The 27,687-nt window shown below is 43.8% G+C and overlaps 1 protein-coding gene across 8 annotated transcripts; it reads left to right on the forward strand.

Annotated features, from left to right (window-relative positions):
- Positions 1–1,878: 1,878 nt before the first annotated feature.
- grhl1 (grainyhead-like transcription factor 1) lies at positions 1,879–27,687 on the forward strand. 8 transcript variants are annotated; one of them, XM_045723384.1, is made up of 15 exons: positions 1,879–2,236; positions 4,294–4,480; positions 4,894–4,973; positions 5,210–5,579; positions 6,119–6,201; positions 6,577–6,733; positions 6,987–7,098; positions 8,593–8,687; positions 13,437–13,647; positions 15,335–15,462; positions 21,317–21,345; positions 21,557–21,645; positions 24,047–24,132; positions 25,653–25,717; positions 25,898–27,687. In XM_045723384.1, exons 1-15 carry the CDS (start codon positions 2,217–2,219, stop codon positions 26,010–26,012), a joined length of 1,827 nt encoding a protein of 608 aa, XP_045579340.1. In that variant the 5' UTR covers positions 1,879–2,216; the 3' UTR covers positions 26,013–27,687. The 8 variants fall into 8 exon arrangements, with proteins under 8 accessions (XP_045579340.1, XP_014065711.1, XP_014065709.1 ...); XM_014210236.2 differs by having other exon boundaries at positions 1,882–2,236; positions 4,894–4,967; XM_014210234.2 differs by having other exon boundaries at positions 1,883–2,236; positions 21,554–21,645.

The following is a 27,687-nucleotide window of genomic DNA, read 5'->3' on the forward strand; positions in this document are numbered from 1 at the left end:
AAAAAGCATTTTGTAGCGCATCACTCGTCTCTCTCCACCAATCAAGATGACATCACTCATCCCATTGTTGGGTCAGTTGTTTAGCTCAGAGCATTCTCTATGAAAGCTTGCCAAGACTTATTCCTTGGAACAATTTGAAAGTCTTCAAAAGGAAGAAACAGTTAGCTTCTCTCTCTGTCAATTCCTGGTTATACTCTAGTGGCTAGTCGTAGTCAGGGGGCCTTGAGTTTCTCCTCACCGCAGTCATATCATATGCTAAGGAAAAACCCAGGGCCTAAGTTCTAATGAAAGCAATGTGTCTGTTACTCAACTGAATTTAGACGTTGATGTTTCATATAAATTGTTCTACATTCGCGTTGGAAACGGCAATAGTTTGATTCTATTTTTCTGAAAACAATGTCTCAAGGTAGGATCACCTTATCTGTAACCTATGCTCTCCTCATGAGTCCTATAGGTTGATCCCATGGGTTTTTCCTGCCTATTTCCGCCCATGCTTTCACTCTAGTCTACATGCTCTGCTACTTAGTGTATTACCCAGTGTATCTACGGCCAATCTCCAGACCTGGCTGGATATTCCTAGCTCTCTCCCTGCCTGTATCCCTACCCTCTGGTTCTATCCCATGCTCCGAGTGCAAACAAAAACAAACACGGCTGTCGGGAAAAGCAGGTGTCTTTCCAACGGGATAGATAAACAATTAAACAGGACGTGGGTGTGTGCGTTTGGGGGGGGGGGGTGTGTGTTGATTCCAACAGTGCGTTGGAATCAATTTTGCTATGCTGATAGCATCTCTAAATCCCCCTCCGACTAAGAAGAACTGCTGTTTATTTTCTCTCTGTGTGTTTCTTTTTAACTCTGATCTGCGTAAAAGCTGTGTATTGAAGATTAGGGGAGAAATATGTTCTCAGTGTGGAATTCCATGAGAATGACGTACTGTATGGAGCCAACAGTGTAAATAGTTGTCACGTTATAAAGGCAAACTACAATTCATTCATTTATTATTCACAAATGGATTGGTGGCAACATGTTACATTTCATTGCTCTGTGTAATAATAATATAATAACGACCAAAGTAACGTCCTTTTATTATTATGACAGTGGTAAATGCAAGAGTTGTTTTGTTGTTTTATAAATTACAATTTTGGCCTTTTCTCTCAAACAAATTCCATTTCCAATTGGGTGTCATGTAATTGCTAATATCCAGTGCTTGGGCAAGAGCTCACTGGAACTGAGTATCCGACCACACCTCTACTACCTGAGTTCCTGCACCTCCAATAGAATATTAGCTCAAAAGTATTGTGGAATTCCTGCACCTAAATATAAACAATACCAGCACCCAAAATGAGTACTTACACCTATTTCAGTCCAAGTCAAGCGTTACTAATATCCCATCAGGTAGCCTTGAGGTTAGAGCGTTGGGCCAGTAACCTGAAAGGTTGCAGGTTTGTATACCAGAGCCGACAAGGTAAAAAAAAAAAAAAAATCTGTCTCTGTGCACCTTGAGCAAGGCATTTAACCGTAACCCCATTGGTGTCTCTGGGAGAGTTGGGATATGTAAAAAAAAACGTGTGTGTAACAGGACAAATATAAGCACCCCCAAAATTATTATAGTATTATCACCCTAGAAGCCTTTGGTGAGCTTGACCACAGGCACTCTGATATGCCTTTTAAGTTGCCTGCTGTTAGCTAAAGCAATCAACCACTTTACACAAGTGAGATCTAATTAAGTGCTGACACTGGTTGCGTCGTGTCGTTGTTCTATAGCTTGATGGTTATCTAAAGTCAACATGTATGCAAACTAGAATTGAGCATTTTCTTATCCTAAAATAGTACAAATTGTGATAGATAGTATAGGCTACAATAAAAGCACTGCATTGTGGGTCACCTTTAATTCTGTCACTTTCTGTGTCCCTCTCCTCCTCATGGTCTTCCTCTCTTAATGAACCAAGCCCACAGGTAGAGCAACACAAAGTACCAACACGTTATTGAGTATTGGGCTCCACCCCTTACCGCGTTGTAATCCAATCCGATGCCCTGTCACAGGTAAAACCGGGCTCATATTCTCACACTATACCCCAAAAGCGAGAAAAGCCGACAAAACCCGTTCGAGACACTTTTACTGTGGCCCTCATCCCAAGTCGCAATTTAGTTTTTCCTGCGGAAAGAAGACGGATCGGATTTACAGTACTAACTAGAAAGTCCAGTTCTACCAACCGAGATGTCACAGGAGCATGACAAGTAAGTGTTTTTCAATCACGACTGGAAGTCCGGCAGAACCAACGTGTTGAACTCATACAGCGTTCTCTGCTTTGGTGCAATAATGACCCGTCGATATTTGACTGGTTTTTTTTAGGGGGTTTTACCTGGTGCAGGTGGATTCTAATAGAGTTCCCTGGAGTGTGGGAAAGTTAACTTTTTGCCTGTCTGCCAAAACGAGTATGATTCAGTATCTGTATTTATCGTGCTTGGGATCCGTGAGAGCGCCATTGAGAGCTTACAAGCAGTTTCACTTGTCGTGTTCCAGCCTGTACGGCACAGGTGTACTGTATCTCTCCACCTGTCGTGCTCGTTCAGGCGCCTGTTCCCGAGCAACCTTCTGCGGTTCCGTGTGTGTTATTGATGTGCGGTTCATTATTTGATTATGTGGTTCGACTTTAAATGTTAAGAAATGTGTCTTAATAATACCCCTGGAGGTGTTTGATTTGGCTTTACCATAGCGAGCCATACGTTTTACCTATTGTTTTAGGCTACTTTGTTGAAGTTGAGGCATTATGCATATGTTTTCCTATTTTATTTTAGGTTTGAAATGCATTGTGATTCCTAATCCATGCTTGTAATGGCATTTCTAATCGGAAATGACATTTGAATTTAAAAAAAAAATATGAATAATTATTTGTATAATATATATTTTTTAAAATCTTTGCTCAAATGTGGATGTATTTTGTCTGAGGGCAATGACAATGAGACTGTTGACTCCAGTGAAATCGTACACCTATTAGGCGTTGGCCACTATAGTCAAAGGAACAATGTAAGCAAGCTTTCTCCCCGCTGTATTGCAGACAGACATACAGTCACTGGACGAATCATTTATTTTGACAATTATTTAGTTGATTGAGATAGTGAATGTGTGTGTGTATATATATACACACACACACACACACATTCACTATCTCAATCAACTAAATAATTGTCAAAATAAATGATTCGTCCAGTGACTGTATATATATATATATATATATATATATATATATATAAAAAAGAAGGGATTTTGATATTCACAAACAGGCCATTGTTGAAAAGTAGAAGGGGAGGGGGGGTAGGCCTATAAATATGTTTATAATGTAATTCGAAATTTAAAATGTGTAATTTAGGCCAGTTTATTTCATGGGACATCCAAATGCAGTGTGTGAGGCAATTGGGGTTCCTCTTCAACCTTTCTGGAAAAGCAATGTAGACAACGCTATTTATCCAGTGTCCAATTCAATTATTTTTTCCCAAGTATAAAAACGCTCATGCTGCTTTGTTTTAACAATGTAACGTTATTGCGTATCCTATCAATTATATTGCAAGTTAATAGCGAATCTATCGGGTTGCATATCACTAACGCCTCAATTTTACCAGGGAAACAGTTCGTGAATGAAGCAATTAGATATTGGATTATTAATAATACATTGACCTTGACCAGCCAGAATAAAATGATGATGATGATGATGGCGGCGATAAATGTTCTCAAACAGGTTCTCTAAAAAATGAAACAACAACTCAGTCTGGTAAACCCTGGAATGTTGCACTGGATCCTTCTGTGTAGATAACAGACAGGTAACCAATAGGAAACACTTAACGGCAGACGGATAACGAACAGGAAACTGTTGATCATCATGAGCTGTCACACTGGAAGAGCCAGTAGAGAGGCTTTTCTCCGAGACGCCATCATCTCACAAGTTGCTGAGATTTGTTGCACAATCGTCTTGCTTGTACAACAGGTCTGGAAGATAAAGTGTGACATTGTTGATCTCTCCAACCAGTTAGTCGGTTGTGAACAAGGCATTGATTGTTGCTCTGACTGCCTGTTGATTTACGTGCCGTCAGTCTGGCGTATGTCTGATATCTGAAAGGACCAGGTGGAGAAACGGGGCCCTGTTAACTACACATTTCTAACTCAGTCCATCTTTAATGTGCAGCTTGTTATTCTGATTATCATGCAGCTCCTGGTTTTGACATGTACTGTATGTAGCACGTGAGTTGCTTTCTCCCGTTTACATTGTGACGGCACTCCTCCTAACCTCCCCCTCCAGTAAGAGGGCAGTCCTGGTGCTGCAGAATGAGCCCAGCTACAGTCAGCGGCGGCCATTCACCAACGAGGACGAGGCGTGGAAGTCGTTCCTGGAGAACCCCCTGACGGCCGCCACCAAGGCCATGATGAGCATCAACGGGGACGAAGACAGCGCCGCAGCCCTGGGCCTGCTCTACGACTACTACAAGGTAACATAGAAGTGACAGAACCAATGCTGGTTATTACCGGTACAGGTACTGTGTTCCCTCACAGGTGTCGTGACACTCCGGTAAGGTTTATGGCTGCACTGTAATTGATTATTATCAATTGATTATTAAAAGCAGCACAGCCACAAATAAGCCCCCTACTTGGCAAGCATCAAAATGACGATCACACAATTCGAACCAATGTGTTTTTATTAATGATTTATAAATCCACATCCACTAGTACGGTCTATAAACTAAACCACTGAAGTAGCTTCACTTAAGACCTGTGTCTTCCAGACTTCATTTGTGAAGCGGCCACAGCACAGACTGGTTGTCGTTTAGTTTTCCATGTAGACAGAGTTGGTTCTTTTGGATGTGGTCAAACTCACAGTGGCTGTGTTTACCTTCCCATGCAGGTTCCCCGGGATAAGAGAACAATATCTCAGACCAAGACAGACTCACTGGGCTCTGATGTAGATCCCAACAAAAGGTACATGTAGGTATAACATCCTTTTTACAAACCAGAATTTGCCATGGTGATGCATTGTTTTGATTCTGTGTGTGTGTGTGTGTGTGTGTGTGTGGGGGGGGTGTATTTGGATGGATGGAAGTGAGCGCGTTACCTACACCCCACCTTGCCACCACACTGTCTATGGTCCTTATTTCATATTAAACCACTGACATTTTACCTGCCCTGTTTTTTAATTGTTATTATTAATTGTTCTTGCTCAGGCACTTGATGGCCCCCCTGCAAGAGGCTTCAATGGCATCAGCGGAGAGCAGGATCCAGGTTTTGAAAGGGCCCTTTAATATTCTCCTGCCCAACCAGCTGCATGGCCAGGACAACAAGAGGGGAGTCCCTTTCCCCTCCCCGGACACCACTGTCACCGTCTCCATCGCCACCGTCCCCAACTACCCCAACATCAAGATGGAGGGGTCCTCCAATGGCTTCTCTGTCACAGTCCCCAACCACTGCTCCGAGTCCGACAGCCACACGGTGGAGTTCGCCCGGCAGCTCACCCACAGCCAGTTCAGCCCCAGCACCCAGACACGCACCCCCGACTCCACCTTCCCAGAGAACTATAAGGACAGTTCCCAAGAGGTGTGTGTACACATACACAACAACAAGAAACCAATAGGCTCTTCTCTAATCTAAAACTCCCCCACCCCTCCCCCACTTTCAGATCTCTCTCTCTCTCTCTCTCCCCCTTTTACCTGAGCCTCTAGAGCCTACAACGGTGGGTCTCAGCCCTCCCTGTTTTATTTGAACATGCCAAAATAGCGAACCAGCGTGTTATTATGCCATTGTCTCGCCCACACAATAAAGTGCTGTACTATTTCCCCCCTACAATAGCCCAAGCCCTTTCTGTCTCCTCTCCTCTCTCTCTTTCTCTATTTAACCTGGAGGGGGATTACCTTGGAAAGGGATAACCCAACACAAACCCCTTCACACAGGGGAGGGAGGGATTGGAAGGGAAGTGGTTTGTTTCCCCTTCACTAAAAAAGAGAGAAAGAGGGCAAGAGAGAGAGAGCGAGAGCTCCCTAGACTCCCTTTAACCCCTGAAAGCACTAGCTACAGCCTCGTCATGGATGCTTGTCTAAATCCAGCCCCTCTCCTTCTCTCCTCTTTGTGTTCTGCAGGTGTTCTCCTTCCCAGGGGATCTCCAGTTACGCCTGGCCTCCATCGCGCCGGAGGAATACAGCACTTTTGACACCGTGCCGGGGTAAGCCCGCTGGCCGCCCGCCGTCGCCATTTAGGCCCTGATAGAAGACTCCCGGGAATAGCCTCATTCACTACAGTTACCTGGGAGTCACCAGATTCCCTCAGTGTAAAAGGCACAATGCCAAACCCAATGTTAACAGGGCCTCTGTGACACTATGAGGATTTGGTCAACGGGAAGGGCTTGATGAGTGTGGCCTTAATGTGTAGGCCTACCCTTTCCCTAGCCTGAAATCCAGACCTGTTTTGTGCCAAACATATGACACAGAGTACAAGTAGTGGAATGTCGGCAAAAAAAACGTGTCTGGATTTCAGGCTACTCTTTCCCTCAAGGAAAATACAAATGTACTATTGGAACCAATACTGATTTTTCTATTAGGAATAATTTTGAGTACACCGTGGATGCTTCCAAGTCGCTGCGTCAGAAGACGGGTGACGGCACCATGACGTACCTGAACAAGGGTCAGTTCTACCCCATCAGCCTCAGGGAGATGGACAACAGCAAGGTGCTCCACCACCCCATCAGCAAAGTCAGGGTAAGACCACACCACCAAGCTAGCTAGTCTAGCCTCATTGTTCAAGTACCAATACACGACACGAGTAGGTCTCTCATGTAAAAGATACCTCTGGCGAAAAGTTAGACAGAATAAACAGAGAAATCTTGGGCTTAGTCGGGAGCTCTTATGCTAATAGTAGCGTTTGGCTACTAACCGGTCTGATCTCGTTAAATTGAACGTGTCAGTTGGGCGAAGATGTTTGATGGCTCTGCGATTGTGTGCTCCGTTTTAGAGTGTGGTGATGGTGGTGTTCGGGGAAGAGAAGTGCAGAGACGACCAGCTGAAGCACTGGAAGTACTGGCACTCCAGACAGCACACGGCCAAGCAGAGGTGTCTTGATATTGGTAAGAGCCCATGCTACTGTAGTCTACATCACACAAATCTCCACAAGAACTCTTAAAGGGAAGTTTAAAGGCCTAGCGAATACATTAAAGGCCAGATTTACGGTGCGAAGCACAAGTTGCTACAAGTTTTCAAAGAAAAGCAAAAAAAACTGGCTAAACCATGAATTGCTTTACCCTTAAAGATTGTTCATGAACCTGTTTTTATTACCACTGGGAAATAACAGATGCAAAATTCGCATTACAAATGCTTATTAAATCAGGCCGTAGTTTCTTATGTTACATAAAGTCTCCAGAAGTACTGCCTGAATGGTAATGTAGGCATTCGATCATATCTACCTGACACTCTTACCATACCAACCTGCACTGCCACTGGTGTGATTCACTGTTGTTCCCTGACTTGTTGTGCAACCATCACCCTCCATTTCCTCCCTCCTGTCACATGCTGTCTCTGTCTCAGCTCAAGGAGAGGCAGCCAGCTCGCCAAGGAGCGAGACAGACAGATCCACCCAATGTGGATAAACTGGGCCTGTATTGAAAGTGTCTCAGAGTAGGAGTTCTCCCTAGTCCATATAATCGTAATCTTATTCATGAATACGATTCTGAGACTCTTTATGAATACAGGCCATGTTCTCATTGGTTGAATCTTAACAAACCTCTTTAGAACAATACACCTGATTGGATGAGGGCGGGTGAGAGTGTGGGTGGAAATGGGACAAGGCAAGTTGCCCTGGGACCCATGGTAGCTCCCTGTCAGGACAATACAGCAACTTAATTCTCTGGAGGTAGACTGATCAATCTTACTCTGCACGCACACACTGTGAAAAGAAAGGTTTGTTCTGCTTGACAGAGGAAAGTGCATTGTCTCACATGCAGTCTGACTTTGATGGAAGGACTATGGGCGAAAGGTTACTGTTGATACTCTGCTTGCTTTGGATTAAAGTAGTCAGTCAGTCAGAAATGTAGAGGCGCCCTACTTAAACAGTGTGGTTTGTACTATAGGCCAAGGTGTGAGTGTATTGGTGATTCCTATTAAGGAAGTTGGTTGGGATTTGTCAGAACGTAATGTTGGAGAACCAAGCACCTTGATTTCCTGTTTTCTTGTGTTATTTTGAAAACAATTCCGAATGACTTAGAAGTACGATATTTTTTTTTTATCCACACCTTTGAGGACAAAAAGCTTGTTTGTTTATCAAACAGCTAAGTTGTGGGTTGGGACTTCACCAGGCTGGGAGCACATTTTTACTAGTTGTATCTGAAACAAGCTACTGACCTGTGCTTCATTCTTATGCAATGCTCCTAAGACAATGAAATCAACCATATCCTTAAAATACTGCCATCCTTCCTCCAATAAAATATCAAAGTCTCCTTCCACCTCTCCATACATCAACTTAGCCAACTTAGTTTCATAACTTAGCCACAACTGCAGCCCTTTTTCATTAAAAGTCTAATGTCAATGCTAACAGTACAGTCCATGATGTGTCCTGTGCTTCCTAGCTGACTACAAGGAGAGCTTCAACACCATCAGCAACATTGAGGAGATCTCATACAATGCCATATCCTTCACCTGGGACATCAACGAGGAGGCTAAGGTGAGATACAGGAAATGCGAGGAAAAAGGGTAAAGGGAGTTGGAGAGAAAGTTGTAGGTCAACTTGTTTTACCTTAGAAACACATCAAATCAAATGAAATTAGTATTGGTTGCATACACATATTTAGCAGATGTTATTGCGGGTGTAGCAAAATGCTTCTGTCCCTAGCTCCAACAGTGCAGTAATATCTAATAATACACACATCTAAAAGTAAAATAATCGAATTGAGAAATATAGAAATATTAGGACGATCAATGTCGGAGTCCGGATTATAAATATATATATACACACACACACACACACACACACACACACACACACACACACACACACACACACACACACACACACACACACACACACACACACGTGTGTGTGTACAGTTGTAGTCGGTAGTTTACATACACCTTAGCCAAATACATTTAAACTCAGTTTTTCACAATTCCTACATTTAATCCTAGTAAAAATTCCCTGTTTTAGGTCGGTTAGGATCACCACTTTATTTTAAGAATGATTAAATGTCAGAATAATAGTAGAGCATTATTTCAGCTTTAATTTCTTTCATGACATTCCCAGTGGGTCAGAAGTTTACATACACTCAATTAGTATTTGGTAGCATTGCCTTTAAATTGTTTAACTTGGGTCAAACATTTTGGGTAGCCTTCCACAAGCTTCCCACAATAAGTTGGGTAAATATTGGCCCATTCCTCATGACAGAGCTGGTGTAACTGAGTCAGGTTTGTAGGCCTCCTTGCTCGCACACGCTTTTTCAGTTTTGCCCACACATTTTTTATGGGATTGAGGTCAGGGCTTTATGATGGGCACTCCAATACCTTGACTTTGTTGTCCTTAAGCCATTTTTCCACAACTTTGGAAGTATGCTTGGGGTCATTGTTCATTTGGAAGACCCATTTGCGACCAAGCTTTAACTTCCTGACTGATGTCTTGAGATGTTGCTTCAATATATCCACATAGTTTTCCTCCCTCATGATGCCATCTATTTTGTGAAGTGCACCAGTCCCTCCTGCAGCAAAGCACCCCCACAATATGATGCTGCCACCCCTGTGCTTCACGGTTGGGATGGTGTTCTTCGGCTTGCAAGCCTCCCCCTTTTTCCTCCAAACATAACAATGGTCATTATGGCCAAACAGTTCTATTTTTGTTTCATCAGACCAGAGGACATTTCTCCAAAAAGTACGATCTTTGTCCCCATGTGCAGTTGCAAACCGTAGTCTGGCTTTTTTATGGCGGTTTTTGAGCAGTGGCTTCTTCCTTGCTGAGTGGCCTTTCAGGTTATGTTGATATAGGACTTGTTTTACTGTGGCTATAGATACTTTTGTACCTGTTTCCTCCAGCATCTTCACAAGGTCCTTTGCTGTTGTTCTGGGATTGATTTGCACTTTTTGCACCAAAGTACGTTCACCTGTACTGACCTCACCTTCTGGATGATAGCAGGGTGAACAGGCTGTGGCTCGGGTGGTTGAGGTCCTTAATGATCTTCTTGGCCTTCCTGTACCACCGGGTGCTATAGATGTCCTGGAGGGCAGGCAGTGTGCCCCCGGTGATGTGCTGGGCAGACCGCACCACCCTCTGGAGAGCCCTGCGGACGGTGCAGTTGCCTTACCGTTGCGGTGATACAGCCCAACAGGATGCTCTCAATGGTGTATCTGTAAATGTTTGTGAGGGTCTTAGGGGCCAAGCCTAATTTTTTCAGCCTCCTGAGGTTGAAGACGCGCTGTTGCGCCTTCTTCACCACACTGTGTGGGTGGACCATTTCAGATTGTCAGTGATGTGTACGCTGAGGAACCTGAAGCGTTCCATCTTCTCCACGGCGGCCCTGTCAATGTGGGGCGTGCTCCCTTTGCAGTCTCCTGAAGTCCACGAACAGATCCTTCATTTTGTTGACATTGAGGGAGAGGTTATTTATCTGGCACCACTCCACCAGGGCGCTCTTCTCCCTGTAGGCTATATCGTCATCGTAGGTAATCAGGCCTACCACTGTTGTGTAGTCTGCAAACTTGATGATCGAGTTGGAGGTGTGTCATAGGTGAAGAGGGAGTGCAGGAGGGAGTTGCGCACGCACCCTTGTGGGACCCCTGTAGTGGAGGTGTTGTTGCCTACCTTCACCACCTGGGCTCGGCCCGTCAGGAAGTCCAGAACCCAGTTGCACAGGGTGAGGTTCAAATCCAGGGCCTCGAGTTTAATGATGAGCTTGGTGGGTACTATGGTGTTGAAGGCTGAGCTGTAGTCAATGAACAGCATTCTTACATAGGTATTCCCCTTGTCCAGATGGGATAGGGCAGTGCGATGGAAATTGCATAATCTGTGGATCTATTGGGGCATTATGACAAATTGCAGTGGGTCTAAGGTGTCGGGTAATGTGAAGGTGATATGATCCTTAACTTGCCTCTCAAAGCACTTCATGATGACGGAAGTGAGTGCTACAGGGCGATAGTCATTTAGTTCAGTTACCTTTGCTTTCTTGGGTACAGGAGCAATGGTGGACATCTTGAAGTAAGTAGGGACAGCAGACTGGGATAGGGAGAGATTGAATATGTTCGTAAACACTCCAGCCAGCTGTTCTACGCATGCTCTGAGGACGCGGCTAGGGATTATGGGGAATGTGAGGACAGATCTTTGTCCTAGACAATGATGAGAAGTGTTTTTAAAGGATTAGGTGTAAACCTGATCACTACTTCCTTAATAAACCATAAACATTCTTTGTGACAGCGGCAGAAGACTCTTCCAAAAATAGACTGCATTTCCTTGATCTAAAGGTTAGGATGTGTCTTGGCCATCAAAGGTGTCAGGTGATTCGGACCAATTTGTCAAAAAGATATCGTCACATGCTTTGTCCTTTATTTTCTTCTAAATGCCCATTATGGAAGTGGTCCCTCGAGTTTTGATAGAAGAAAAAATATGTTTATTGTTCCTAAGGGAGTTGAGGGAGTTTTTCCTGTATGCTGGGTGCTTCAGTTGCATAGAGACCGTAGACACAGGTCGGAGGTAGTCTACAGCTACATCGGTAGGTGTTTGTCTGCCGTTGAGGCCACATTCTTGACTCGTTTTACCTGTCATCCCCATTGTTGAGCTGATGTGATGCGCATACAAGGGAGGCCTTAGGGGCTAAGCCGAGCCTAACAATGGGAGTTGGAATGAGGAAACACGGCAGGGGGGCAGAAAACTGGATTTGACAGCTAGCGATGGAATCCTGTCCGACCGGGTTCGAGGCAAGAGCAGTATTTCACTGTTCCTGACCAGTTTGTTTGGTTGTGAGGGATGGTGTCAACTGCCAACCTCCCGGAGGTTTTAGCTGGTGCTTTGTCTTCGTGTAGTGCTCGGACACTGCTACTGTTGATCGTTCGACCGTTAGACTGGGATGCTAACAGAATTAGGCCAACAAATAGACGGGCAGACACGACAGTTCATCTATCCCTTCGATCCCCTGACGGAGACACACAGACAAACACACGCATAACCAGGATGTGGGTCTTCTCGTCTCGTGACCCGAGGCCTGTGTCCATAGGATAGAGGATGTTCATCCTTGTGTGTGTACTGTGTATAATCACCTGTTTGTACTGTGTACAATCACCTTTGTGTATGCACCACACTGCCTGTTGGTAAGAGCCACAGATGAGCCAGGTGTAAGGTTTCGCACTAAGGATGATGTGTAAGACTGATAGGACACGTTTGATAGGATGCATGTGTGTGTGTGTGCACGTGCGCGAAAGACGCTTTACCTTCTCTCGCTGTGCCCTCTGGTGATTTGAAACGTAGGCACACACAGTTTACTTGGGGAGACGGAAGTGAAACAGAAGTAGGAGCAGCCTTTCCCAAATGTTCACACCCTTTGAGTTTCTTGATAGAACATACTCCTAGGATCGTGAGAATGGCTCATTATACGATGAGATCATCTTTACTGAAGATGTGTAATAGCAAAAACGTTGAAATGGAACATGTAGCTCATGAGACTATGTTGCGACAGACATGACTTTACATGAAGTCAAATAATGACTTACTACTTTGGTTAACCAGTCGGCTATTTGATTAAAGCAAGCATCATATATAGAAAACAAGTCAAAATCAGCTTTAGATGAACTACAAAATGTAGTTAATATATAGTTACTATGTGATTATAGAAATTAACAGTTGTAACTACATGATATCTGTGCAAACTTGAAGTTAAAATCTCTCAGTATAGTGGTTAGAATATTAAGTAAGCATATTGAAATAGTACTTTCTAAAGAAAGCGATGTATTGAAATTGCTTTCAGCAAACCTTGTTTTAGTAGTTGTCAGTAGAACTGAGTCAACGTGTAATTACCACGGTCTGCCAACAGAGGGAGACACACACTAGTTCAGTGAAGACTGCACGTACATAAACAACGAACCAGACAAAGAGATACTATGCTCCTTAGAATTCAACGGGAGTGGAACCAGTGGGAATGCTCTCGAATAAATATGACCTAATTTACTGTGCATGGAACATCAATCATTAACAAAGAATACAATCCAATTTTCCCATTTGCGTTTTATCGATTATTTTTTTCTTCCGAAAACAATAAAAATCTGATTTTACACAGAATGAGCAGGGTCTAAAAGTGTAAGATACTGTACCATGCATTGTGCACAATCACTATGGTGTTTAAAATAGTGAGGCAATGGTAACCCCCCCTGAATTACCTGAATTACCCAACAACTAAAATGACCACTTAAAAACAACATCCTAAATCCTCCTCCTCTTCCTCAGATCTTCATCTCGGTCAACTGCCTCAGCACAGACTTCTCCTCCCAGAAGGGGGTGAAGGGCCTTCCCCTGAACCTGCAGATAGACACCTATAGCTACAACAACCGCAGTAACAAGCCCATCCACCGAGCCTTCTGCCAGATCAAGGTGTTCTGTGACAAGGGAGCTGAGAGGAAGATCAGAGACGAGGAGAGGAAGCAGTCTCGTAGGAAGGGCAAGTGCACTGACCTCAGCGCCAGTATGGGAGCATGTGAGTGCCCACTGAGCATAGACTCACGTAGGCGCAAGCACACACACACACACACACACACACACACACACACACACACACACACACACACACACACACACACACACACACACATCAGCTTTTTGTGCATATGGAAAATTATACATGTGACCAACACTTTACATGTTACATTTATATTTTTGTTCAGTGTTATAAACTCAGCAAAAAAAGAAATGTCCCTTTTTCAGGACCCTGTCTTTCAAAGATAATTTGTAAAAATCCCCAAAACTTCACAGATCTTCATTGTAAAGGGTTTAAACACTGTTTCCCATGCTTGTTCAATGAACCATAAACAATGAATGAAAATGCACCTGTGGAACAGTCGTTAAGACACTAACAGCTTACAGACGGTAGGCAATTAAGGTCACAGTTATGAAAACTTAGGACACTAAAGAGGCCTTTCTACTGACTCTGAAAAACACCAAAAGAAAGATGCCCAGGATCCCTGCTCATCTGCGTGAAAGTGCCTTAGGCATGCTGCAAGGAGGCATGAGGACTGCAGATGTGGCCAGGGCAATAAATTGCAATGTCCGTACTGAGACGCCTAAGACAGCGCTACAGGGAGACAGGATGGACAGACCACGTGTAGCAACACCTGCACAGGATCGGTACATCCGAACATCACACCTGCGGGACAGGTACAGGACGGCAACAACAACTGCCCGAGTTACACCAGGACCGCACAATCCCTCCATCAGTGCTCAGACTGTCCGCAATCGGCTGAGAGAACCTGGACTGAGGGCTTGTAGGCCTGTTGTAAGGACTGGCAAAAAGTGCTCTTCACTGACGAGTCGCGGTTTTGTCTCACCAGGGGTGATGGTCGGATTCGCGTTTATCGTCGAAGGAATGAGCGTTACACCAAGGCCTGTACTCTGGAGCGGGATCGATTTGGAGGTGGAGGATCCGTCATGGTCTGGGGTGGTGTGTCACAGCATCAACGGACTGAGCTTGTTGCCATTGCAGGCAATCTCAGCGCTGTGCGTTACAGGGAAGACATCCTCCTCCCTCATGTGGTACCCTTCCTGCAGGCTCATCCTGACATGACCCTCCAGCATGACAATGCCACCAGCCATACTGCAAGTTCTGTGCGTGATTTCGTGCAAGACAGGAATGTCAGTGTTCTGCCCTGGCCAGCGAAGACCCCGGATCTTAATCCTATTGAGCACGTCTGGGACCTGTTGGATCGGAGGGTGAGGGATAGGGCCATTCCCCCCCAGAAATGTCCAGGAACTTGCAGGTGCCTTGGTGGAAGAGTGGGGTAACATCTCACAGCAAGAACTGGCAAATCTGGTGCAGTCCATGGGGAGGAGATGCACTGAAGTACTTAATGCAGCTGGTGGCCACACCAGATACTGACTGTTATTTTTGATTTAGACCCCCCCTTTGTTCAGGGAAAACAATATTCCATTTCTGTTAGTCACATGTCTGTGGAACTTGTTCAGATATTGTCTCAGTTGTTGAATCTTGTTATGTTCATACGAATATTTACACATGTTAAGTTTGCTGAAAATAAACGCAGTTGACAGTGAGAGGACGTTTCTTTTTTTGTTTATGACCTATTCTTGCAACAAGTCTCAACATTTGTCATTTTCGATTCCCCCCCCACCCACAGATGGTGATGTCAAAGTCCCTATCCTTCAGAAGCGTAATGATGTCACATCTTTCAAGATGATGACTGACTTTGAGACTCAGCCGGTTCTCTTCATCCCTGACATCCACTTCTCCAATGTTCAGCGCCATGTGAGTACCCCTATACACTGATCTATGGTCCGTCTTGCATTTGACCTTCTGTTGGTTAAGGTTAGGATTTGGGCAGGGTAAGCTGACCCTAGATATGTATCAAAAGGCAGCATCCTGGGCCAGGTCACGAATTGAAGGGGTTATGCAAAGTATGCATACCACATAAATCATATTATGTAGGCTGCATAAGTGGACCACACCAGCCATGCAATTAGAATACATCGTAGTTATAGAGTTGAAGTCAGAAGTTTACATACACTAAGGTTGGAGTCATTAAAACTTGTTTTTCAACCACTCCACAAATTTCTTGTTAACAAACTATAGTTTTGGCAAGTCGGTTAGGACATCTACTTTGTGCTTGACACAAGTCATTTTTCTAACAATTGTTTACAGACAGATTATTTCACTTATAGTTCACTATCACAATTCCAGTGGGTCAGAAGTTTACATACACTAAGTTGACTCTGCCATTAAACAGCTTGGAAAATTCCAGAAAATTATGTCATGGCTTTAGAAGCTTCTGATAGGCTAGTTGACATCATTTGAGTCAATTGGAGGTGGACCTGTGGATGTATTTCAAGGCCTACCTTCAAACTCAGTGCCTCTTTTGCTTGACATCATGGGAAAATCAAAAGAAATCAGCCACTACAAAAATATTGTAGAACTCCACAAGTCTGATTCATCCTTGGGAGCAATTTCCAAATGCCTGAAGGTACCACGTTCATCTGTACAGCCAATAGTACACATGTATAAACACCATGGGACCACGCAACTGTCATACCGCTCAGGAAGGAGACGCATTCTGTCTCCTAGAGATGAACATACTTTGGTGCGAAAAGTGCAAATCAATCCCAGAACAACAGCAAAGGACCTTGTGAAGATGCTGGAGGAAACGGGTACAAAAGTATCTATATCCACAGTAAAACGAGTCCTATATCAACATAACCTGAAAAGCCGCTCAGCAAGGAAGAAGCCACTGCTCCAAAACCGCCATAAAAAGCAAGACTAAGGTTTGCAACTGCACATGGGGACAAAGATCATACTTTTTGGAGAAATGCCCTCCGGTCTGATGAAACAAAAATAGAACTGTTTGGCCATAATGACCATTGTTATGTTTGGAGGAAAAGGGGGACGCTTGCAAGCCGAAGAACACCATCCCAACCGTGAAGCACGGGGGTGGCAGCATCATGTTGTGGGGGTGCTTTGCTGCAGGAGGGACTGGTGCACTTCACAAAATAGATGGCATCATGAGGGAGGAAAATTACGTGGATATATTGCAGCAACATCTCAAGACATCAGTCAGGAAGTTAAAGCTTAGTCGCAAATGGGTCTTCCAAATGGACAATGACCCCAAGCATACTTCCAAAGTTGTGGCAAAATGGCTTAAGGACAACAAAGTCAAGGTATTGGAGTGGCTTTCACAAAGCCCTGACCTCAATCCTATAGAAAAGTTGTGGGCAGAACTGAAAAAGCGTGTGTGAGCAAGGAGGCCTACAAACCTGACTAAGTTACACCAGCTCTGTTAGGAGGAATGGGCCTAAATTCACCCAACTTATTGTGGGAAGCACGTTTGACCCAAGTTAAACAATTTAAAGGCAATGCTACTAAATACTAATTGAGTGTATGTAAACTTCTGACCCACTGGAAATGTGATGAAAGAAATGAAAGCTGAAATAAATCATTCTCTCTACTATTATTCTGACATTTCACATTCTTAAAATAAAGTGGTGATCCTAACTGACCTAAAACAGGGAATTTTTACTAGGATTAAATGTCAGGAATTGTGAAAAACTGAGTTTACATGCACCTTAGCCAAATACATTTAAACTTCCGACTTTAACTACCTACTTAATTGCCATGCAAGTGCAAGGTAGAATTTACTATAGAGTACTGGTAAAATGGGGGCTCCTGAGTGGTGCAGCTGTCTTAGGCACTGCATCTCAGTGCTAGAGGTGTCACTACAGACACCCTGGTTCGAATCCAGGCTGTATCACAACCGGCCGTGATTGGGAGTCGCATAGGGCGGCACACAATTGGCCCAGCGTCATCCGGGTTTGGCCGGTGTAGGCCGTCATTGTAAATAAGAATTTGTTCTTAACCAACTGGTCTAGTTAATTTAAGGTTAAATAAATTATACTGTAATTGGTGCAGATTCAATGATACTTAATCTTATCAATTGGCATTTAAATGCTACTCCCACCAGCCCCTGTCTACCAAAGAGTCCAAACCACCTCCTCAATGTTTCCTTCAGACTTCTAAGAGCCCCTCATTCTGACATTCCTTCACTAAATACCAGGTGTTCTTTAGTGGCTGGATATCCCCCTAAGGCTATCTTACTTTAGAGTGTAGAGGCTCTGCCTATGCATTGTTAAAAGTCCAAGCCCTGAATACCATTGATGTCCCAGGGGATCTGCTGTGCATTATGGGGGGATCAGGGTTGCGTTATTCCAGAAACTTTCACAAAATTCCCAGGTTTTCCAGAAATACTAGTTGAAGTTCCAGACGACTTGAACATTTTGGGAAAGTTTATGGACTTTTGTAACCCTGTAGGGGAATGTGTTATGTCTGTGCTGTTTTGTGACCCTGCATACCCAGCGCTCCTCCTATCGGTCACTCCTCCCCAGCTGATTGGGTCAGGGTGGCAGTCTGAAGACATATTCCAGACACCACACTGGATCGTTGCGCTAGAGCTCGCTGCTCAGAGAGTGGTACTTAGCAGGGTTTAAAACCCCATTTAAAAAAAAAAAAACGTTCCACTGTTCCGACCAGCAAAATAAAGTTCTGAACCGGTTCATAAACCCCAAAATAGTAGCTGTTCCTTTTTAAACCCCTGAAATCAAATAATTTTTACATTTAGCTCGACAATAAATGACTTCACCAATCAGTGTGGATAGAGCAGCTTGCTATGGAGTGGGTAAGCTATTTACATGCATTGGACAGACAAGTGTAGATCGCAAGATGCAACTGAAATTTTGTAGGTTGGGAGAGAGTGAGAGAGGATAGAGGAGGCGGCTTGGCTTGAAGCGCTGGGCATCTTGTTGTTATGACATGCGTTATCTGAATTAGGCCCACAGAATTATACCTTATACCGCTTATATGAAGGAACTTTGAATGTCTTTGAACTTCAGAGAGTTGACTTAACGTTGGACCAGCTAGCTAGTTAACAAGCTTGTGTGTGCAGAGCAGCACTAGAATTCAAATAAAAACACGTCTTACCTTTTTGTAGTTAATAAATCCAATGTGAAACTTGATAACTATAGTATCCTTAGCTAGTATTGAAAAGGTTAATACATTTTTCTCTAATAAAAAATCTCTCTCCCTAATTTCTGAATTACGCTTGTAAAGTCAGTAGGCTACTAGACACACACTGGCAAAGATTTTCAGCTGGCAGGCAGGCAGACACTGGAATACATTTCTGAGTGACAGAGTGAGGGCTTTGCATAGGCGATTTGTTGCGTTTTTTTGTGGGACTGGAAAAAAATTCCCAGAACCTAAAATAATGTTATTAACCGGTTCCCATGCTTTTAAAATAACGGTTCTGTTCCAGCACAGCATAGATCATTTTCATTTGCAGTTCTGATTCTGTTCCCCAAATGTTTATTATTTTCCTGTTTTTGGTTCTGTTCCCTGAACCAGTTCCAACCCCTGGTAGTTAGTGAGACTTGTTTCTCTCTAGGGGCTGTAGATGAGATCACCATGGACAAGTAGCTGTTCCTGCTTAAGAGCCTATTAGAGAGAAGAGAGTATTTGAATCTGGTGCCTGGCCAATGTCATTGTCACTTTGCCAGGCCACTCCTGCCATGTTAACACAGTATGAGATCCCTATTCCCTATGAGGTGCACTACTTTTGACCAGAGCCCTATGGGCCTTAGTAGAAAGAAGTGCATCTATTCCCTATATAGTACACTACATTTGGTCAACAGAAGTGCACTATATAGGCTTTAGGGTGCCGTTTCAGATGCTGCCATAGTTTTGTTTTGGTTGATTTAAGGTAAGATGTGGGTCACATCACATAGTTCCTGGTGGGTAAACAGTTTCACAACTCCGGACAAGGTGACCTCAAGGCAATCAAAACTCACAGGATAGCCTTGCCAATTGGCCAGGACTTTGTAATCCTGTAATATAATGGGATCAGGGGTTATACAGACTGGGACTTTCCAGTGTGTTCTGATAGGGGCGAGTTAGCCTTGGGATTGGCTGATGTGTGTGTTTATGTGCTAAAGATCTTACATGGTGCTTCAACGAACCAACACATGTTTGGAATCACTCTTATGCATCTGTAGCTGATTTAGAAAAATATATATATATACTTTCAACATCATTTATTATTTTAAGCCCAGTGCTCTTTGAATAAATAATGCAACCCTTATCCCCCATAATGCACAGCAGATCCCCGGGACATCAATGGTATTTATATGTCTACAGTAGACTGCACCTGTGACTTGGTTTGACGCCAAGGTGAGAAGAGACAGAGGGTAGTGTAGCTCTGTCTGTATGCGTGTGGTATGTCAGGTCTCTCATCATTACCCAACAGCACACCTCTAGCAGTGCTCCCTGCAGCGTGACATCACATGGCCCTCAGGTTGGATGCAGGAAGCCTAGAGTGAAGCATATTGCCTCTATTTTTAGAGAAAAGAAGTCCATCTAACATGTTTTCAGGTGTGTTGAGACCAAACGTTCCAGGGCCCTGTTTGAACACTATGAATGGGTTCTTCCTTCCTTCCTGCTGTGAGGTCATCAGAAATCAGACCAAATTGGTCAAAGCCACATTTTTGATTTCACTTATTCAACCTCAATAGATCACTGATATCTCGAGGAAATTGGTAAGGAAGGATGCTTTAGTATATAACAGGGCCCAAGTCATTGCAAAGCTCTGAGAATGTTGTCTGTAAAGTGGGTCTGGTGCCAACATTGATGATCAGGATAGACAGTTGTTTTGCTGAACCCATATGGCTCTGTGGAATGTTAACTTTGACTACCCCCTGTTGGCTACAGTGGCACCAGGGTCTTGTTCATTAGGTTTAAATGTTTGGAAACATTATTGCAACAGAAAACTAAATCTGTGTTTTTCATTGGTAGTGTTCCCTCCCTGTTTCAGTCCGTTTGTTGCCTAATGAACATGACCCAGCTCAATGAGTTCGCTGGTTTCTGGGCCACATGGCGCTGCTGAGTGGACTGAGCTGAAAATAAACCTTTCCTGTTTACTTTTCTGATCCAGCCTGGAGGGAAAACATTTATTTTGGTGCACAATTGGCAGTTGGATCCAAATTAGCAACCCAGTAAACCTCCAGCACTTTTATCTGTTACTGATTAGCAGGGTGACTGGGTTTCCTCTGAGAATACCCTACCTTGATTTAGCTCTGGTCCGAGTCGTTAGTGTGCGTTGCTCCACACCATAGTAGAGGAGTGCACAATAACAACCTGGACCAGAACTAATATTGATTATAGCACAAGTTGCCGGGTTTATGTCGGGTTCAGAGAGATATCACTCCTCTTGTGCTGCAATAATGGCCTTCGTTGGGAACTGAACAAGAAAATCCTAAAAGTGTGACTAAAAATACTGTAAATATAGTATATCCAAAACAGTCATGAAATTTGATTGAAGAGTTCCCCAAGGATTGTTTTCACTGCCCACAAAATCCAATCAACCTATAGTCTTGCACTTATTTCCCAATGCGGTCCATATCAGATAAAATCCCCTCTTTGATATGTAGGAATGTGTGTTTTCACCCTTGATCCATATCACTCACTTCCCTTTCTTACTCTCTTCTCTCCCTCTTTCTTGCTCTCTTTTTTTCCTCTTTCTCCCTCTCTTCTCTTTCTCTCCCTTTCTTCTCTTTCTCTCTCCATGCAGCCCTTCTCACAAGAAGATGGAGAGGAAAGGTGAGTTCCTGGAAACACTAATTTGACACTCGTTTGTTTGTGATTTTGATTTAAGGAAAACGGCTGGAGAGAATAAAGACAGTATGGCTTAGGACCTTCCTGCTACTTCTCTGGGAGAGGGCCTCACAGGCTTAACGGGTGGGTGGGTGTGTGTGTGTGTGTGTGTGAACGCTCTAAGCCAACTTGTCGTGTGTGTGTGTGTCTGTAGCAGCTCGGGCATGAAGAAATTACCCTACGCCAACGAGGATGAGTTCGGTTCCCCTCCCAATAAGCTGGCCAGAATAGACGAGCCCAAGAAAGGTATGATGTGTGGTGTTTGTCTTCTATTTGAGTCGTGTGTGTGTGTGTGTGTGTGTGTGTGTGTGTGTGTGTGTGTGTGTGTGTGTGTGTGTGTGTGTGTGTCCACCAATACACTGTGTATGCACTACTGATAAGGTGTTTCACACTCACTTACCATCCTCCCTGGTATGAGACCAGAGAGAGGGGGAGGTATGCTGAGGGAGGGTTGTGTTATTGTGTGTGTGTTTTTGTGAATGTTATGGCTTGCTCCCTGAAGGCCACCTACCCTCCTTAAAAATCACTTCCCGTAGACAGATCACATGACTCATTAAGGCATCCGCATGCTTCCCAGCCCAAACAGTTCGGTAGAGTTCATGCATATATTAAGACAACATTTTGTGACATTTTTGTTCGTTTTGGACTTTTTCTATGCCTCTTTTTCGGTGATTGGTCAACAGTAGAGATTCTTCAGTAAAGTCTTTGTCATTCAACGAGACACGACTCGTTTTCATGCACATTTTTTAATTGGGGAAGTACTGCGCCAAACATCTTAGTTAGATGTAAAATTGCGTGACTAAGATCTCCTCTGTAAAAATGCACGACAGATTTCTTGAGTTATCTTTGATTAATTCAGACTATTTTGAGGAAGTGTATACTGACTACGGCATCTCAAAATGGACAAACGGTACTATTGACGCTTTTTTTCTCGCTTTTCAAGCGAAGGTCTTCTCGTTTGGCTAGGCACCAGCCCAACTGAAGCATGCTGACGCCTTTTCACCCAGTCTCTGAAACACACACATGCTGTATTCCCCAATCCTCCGACGACGACACAACCCAATATCACTGTTCATTCTCACCTCTCACTCACAATTCACACACACACAAGGACACACACTCTTCAACCTTTATCAGCATATGGACACGCATGCACGCACGCACACGCCTCTTTGCACACTGTTTGTAATGAGAAGCTATTATCGAAAAGTCTTTTTTTTTGTATGTAGTAGGGGAAGCTTACTATAGCGAATGATGTCATAGTCACCATTGCAGAAACTTGAAGTCAGAACACACACGGGCCAGGTCACCCCTGATACAAGTCAGTATTTGACGTCTATCCATGTCTGAGGACGTCGGGAGATGACGTGGAAACCGGCAATTAGGGGCAACACTAAGCGTTGTTACCTTGAAGTAGGTTTCGGTTTTGCTAATGTCTTGTGGACAGGGATGGTGGATGGGTGTAAGCATCTGCCTCTGATTCCAAAAGTTGCTTTTGAGATTTTTGTTTTAAGCTTATCCTGAACCTTAACCATTCAGAGTTAATGCCTAACCTTAAGAATTTGCTGTTAATGTCTAAACTTAACCTTAACCTTTAAAAATTCAGAGTTAATGCCTAAACTTAATCTTAAACGCTTCGAAATTTGACGTTTGGAACATGTTTGAAATGTGACGTTTGGAACATGTTTGAAATGTGACGTTTGAGAAACATGGATGAACGTCTAATTCTGACGTGAGACTGTGAGAACCGGTAGACACACACACCCTTGGTCAAAATCCCCTTTATAGTCACTTGTACTAGGGCTGCCAAATTCCCTTTATCTTAATTAGTGTCCGAAAATCAATAGATGTATTTAGAGCACATTTATTCTGAGTATCATGTTGGAGTGAATGTGGGTGGACGTGGGCAGCATGATGAGTGCCCAAGTGTCCTCCACGTGTGGGAAGTTACACTCCAGCCCTCCCTGAGCAGTGTGCTGCCTGGCTCAGGATGACAGACTGGGGCTGAGTTTGACTAGGCATCCTGCCAATGCTAACCCAGAGGTCTGGGAAGAGGCTGGGCAGAAGACAAAATCTCTGGTCTAATGACTCTGTCTTCCCGGTACCAGAGTAACAGAGGGACCAGAGCCTTGAGTTTGGCCACTTCCCAGACTGGAATGTCCTGTGCTTGGGCGACAGGGGCAGATGGTTGTTAGTTAATCATTGTGGTTTGTGGGTGAGACTGCTGTGTGTGTGTAACAGGAGGAAGCGGTGCTCGCTAGGAAACGGCGTGACGTCCGTGTGTGTGTGTGTGTGTGCGTGTGGCGTGTGTGCGTGTGTGCGTGCGTGCGTGCGTGCGTGCGTGCGTGCGTATGTCCCAGATCTGATAGAACACTGTGTGAGGTATGAGTCACTTGAGACAGGGACATAGTGAGAATCTCAGTCCATACTCACATAAAGGGCCTCACCACCAGTCAAGCCACTTATCTTCAGCAAAACCGATATCTGACTCTGCCAACAAGCTCATGTGCTGTGTGATTTGGGGATGTGTCCTGCTATGACTTTGGTTTTGTGAAACCTATCCCCATTTGAGTGTATCTGTGTGTATATATTTATGTGTATTGTGTGATCAACATGTCTCACTGTGCCCGTCCTCTCGCCTATGTAGTCCTGCTGTACGTGCGTAAGGATACCGATGAGGTGTTTGACGCTGTCATGCTGAAGAACCCCACACTGAAAGGCCTGGTGGAAGCTGTAAGTTTCTACGCAATACAACTAGAGCAGTCATAATATTATAGTAATAACACAGTAATATTGTCATTTAGCAGACAGTTTTACCCTAAGTGCCTTACAGTTAATCGTCATTGTATATGGCCCGTGCAGGAATCAAACCCAGAACCCTAGTGCAAAAACATGCTTTAAACAACTGCGGGTTCAGAACCACAATCCACTCAAGTTCATGAAACAGATCACTTTTACTCATAAAGTCAAACTTCACACCCACAGAACCACCATGATAGTGGCTTAGATATAGGGTTAGTCTGTCCCTAGTGGCATTTCATAGGGACAGTCAGGGAGGGACACACAGGGAGACAGCCAGCCATATGGTGTCCGTTATGAGAGGCTGGTCACATCGCATCACTCCAGTGACACTAGTGTGGGTGGCTCTGTTTGTGTCACGGCTCATTCTGCCACACAAACTCCTCTCCCGTTTACCCTGCAATTACCCATGGCCACTATCTATCTCTCTCAGCTTGATGATCCTAATTCAACCCAGCATCTCAGAGAGAGCGAGAGAGAAGACACAACTCAACCTAGATGAAATGGAGGGTCGGATGGAGAAAGAGAAAGGGTGCTCAAGGAGGACCAAGGCATTGCCACGTGTAGGGTCCTCTGATTGGCTGTATAATCATTAAGCCTTCCCTTCAGGTGGGAGGCCGTGGTGGCTAGGGGGTCTGTCTGGTTAGGGGGTCTGTCTGGTATAGTGCACTAAGACAAACGGTATAGGGGACATCCCTCAGCAGGGGCCACCAGGCTGTGGGGAACTCAATATGGGTCCACAACAGGCCAAATGAGTTGTGACAGAGCTGGGGGGCAAAGAGAGGCAAAGATACCATACATGTGTCTTTTCCCATGTCTCTTCTCTTTCCTGGTTGAATTTTGCTTCTGTTAAGTGTTTCTGTCATTCAACCTGATTCATTTGTTTAAATAGTCTATTTTCATAGGAGATGCAAAACAAAACATTATGGCATTGTAAAATGCCCCCCCCCACCCCAGTCATTGAGTTACATTATAAAGGAGTTGTCAAGGAGTCATAGAGTTGCGTTGTCAAGGAGTCATAGAGTTGCGTTGTCAAGGAGTCAGCGAGTTGCGTTGTCAAGGAGTCAGCGAGTTGCGTTGTCAAGGAGTCAGCGAGTTGCGTTGTCAAGGAGTCAGCGAGTTGCGTTGTCAAGGAGTCAGCGAGTTGCGTTGCCAAGGAGTCAGCGAGTTGCGTTGCCAAGGAGTCAGCGAGTTGCGTTGCCAAGGAGTCAGCGAGTTGCGTTGCCAAGGAGTCAGCGAGTTGCGTTGCCAAGGAGTCAGCGAGTTGCGTTTATAAATAATACAAATAAAGAAACAAGTATGCAACATAATGTTACTTCAATACAGCGCAAGCACCAGACCTGGGTTCAAATACTATTTCTAACATCTCAACCACCCTCACATACTGTACATTGTCTCTTCTTTCAAACAAGAGACTACTGGATAACAAGTCTTTGTTGCTCCGCTTCTTCTAGATATCAGAGAAATACAACGTGCCGCTCCAGAAAGTGGGGAAAGTCTACAAGAAATGCAAGAAAGGGTAAGTGGTTCACGTCCATGGTTAAGTCTATTTACCATGATTTTAAGATCCTTCTACAACAAGTCAAGGTAATATTTGTGGAGAATCAGGCTTTTTATGTATTACATAATAACCTTGGAAATAGACTGCCTAGATGCTCTCTTTCTGTGATACTGACATCCCGATCTGTCCCTCTGTTAGGATTCTAGTCAACATGGATGACAACATTATCAAGCACTACTCCAACGAAGACACCTTCCAGATCACCGTGGAGGAGCTAGGGGGCGTGTACAAACTCACCCTGACTGAAATCTGATTGGCCCAAAGGGGAGGGGTGGGGAGTGATTGACACTCTCACCGCCCAGTCCACAAAGAGTGTGGACATAGGGCAGCTTGTAAATGTAAAGACTTGTGGTTTACACATGGCCTTAGCCCAGTCACCGAACGGGAGCAGGATGTGTCTGACACTATTAGCAATATCTTAAGTCCACTAGCATCGTCCCAGATCTGTTGTTATCGGTCATGCCAATGATCATTGCAGTTGTTGAGACAGCAGAAATCGATCTGGGACAAGGCTTAACTGTCCACCTGGGAGACGGTGTTCTTTTGTTATCTGTAATGTCACTAAGCCAAGGTACAAAGCCACTGCTCTTATCTGATGACATTGTGTCGATGGCTTGATATAGACTTTTGATACATTTTTTTTGTACCTTTTGTATATAAGAATCGAGTTTTAACAAGAAGCCCTCTTTGTTTTGTAATATATATATATGTAAAGGCCATTTGAGAATCTTTGTTACACTATGAGCGGAGTATTTGTTGTGTGGCTGTAATACCTCACGCTATGCAGACAACTTTCTCTCTGTATCTTTGTATTGTACATGGAATACGTAAGAGAAACAGGCTAATAATGCACTGCTTTTTACATTCGCATTAGCATCATAGTAGTGGTTGGAGATGCATGCTATCCTTTAGCCTGGTCCCAGATCGGTTTGGGCTGTCTTGCCAATTCCTATGGTGATTGTCTTGCCAAACATAGCAAGACAGTACAAACACAACTGGGTCCAGGCTAGCTATCCTTATGCCTCAGACTGCATTGTCTCTGCCCCCAGTGGAACTCAATATAGCACTGAAGATAGATCTTAATCGATTAAAGAGGATATTTAGCACACAAAGTAAGGATTGCAAACACGAATTGTATTGTAAATAGAGGGGGATGGTTGGCTCACTGTTGATACTAAACATCCTGGCAGTATTTAGTATGTATGTACACTCATTCTGGCAGTTGATATGATCTGTGTGTGTTGCTACTGTATGTGTTGAGTAAGAGCATGTACTGCATGTGGTTTTCACATGGATTTCTGAATAGAATCGAGAGCAGGCATTTTTCCTTATACCGCTTTAGCATATGGCCTCTTCATAAGTATTACATGTTTTCTATTAAGTAGATGAAAAAGTATCAACCATTCACTCACTCAGCTATGGCCTGAATAGATTGCAGACTCACAACAAAATAGATTTGCGAATGTCTATTACGGCATAGAAAAGTCCAATAAGTCAGATAGTTAAGTTCAACCGCATTCAGATTGACAGATTCTCCCTATGTCTTTGTATCCACACATCAGATACAGTAATAATGCGATAACATTACATTTGAAAATGTTTGAAAAAATGTGTCCTTGTGTACTGTAGAAGCTCCTTTTTGTACCAGAGTACTTCATGTGTATATATTTATTAAGAGAATGGGAAATGGGTTCTTTTTTACCGTACATATCAAACAGAATGTTACTATTATTCCTAATATAATGTTTTATTATGGTTTTTTTTGTATGAAATTATTCTAACATAGTATTTACAGTACATGTCAAGGATAGGTTGAAATATTTGTATGTCTTTGTTTTTTAAATGTCTTTTCTCAGATGTTGGGAATATTCTCTCGTGTATATTATATAGTGTCCAACTGTCCAATAAAACTAGCTCCAGTAGCTATA

The sequence above is a fragment of the Salmo salar genome, chromosome ssa09, assembly GCF_905237065.1.
Source record: "Salmo salar chromosome ssa09, Ssal_v3.1, whole genome shotgun sequence".
Taxonomy (NCBI): Eukaryota; Metazoa; Chordata; class Actinopteri; order Salmoniformes; family Salmonidae; genus Salmo; species Salmo salar.

Bases quoted from the DNA above. Each gene is read 5' to 3' on its own strand.
- grhl1 (XM_014210230.2), top strand. From the start codon at position 2,217: ATGTCACAGGAGCATGACAA. The intron at 5,580-6,118 runs GTGTGTGTACAC...TGTGTTCTGCAG, and splicing joins ATAAGGACAGTTCCCAAGAG to GTGTTCTCCTTCCCAGGGGA. The intron at 21,346-21,553 runs GTGAGTTCCTGG...GTGTGTCTGTAG, and splicing joins CAAGAAGATGGAGAGGAAAG to CAGCTCGGGCATGAAGAAAT.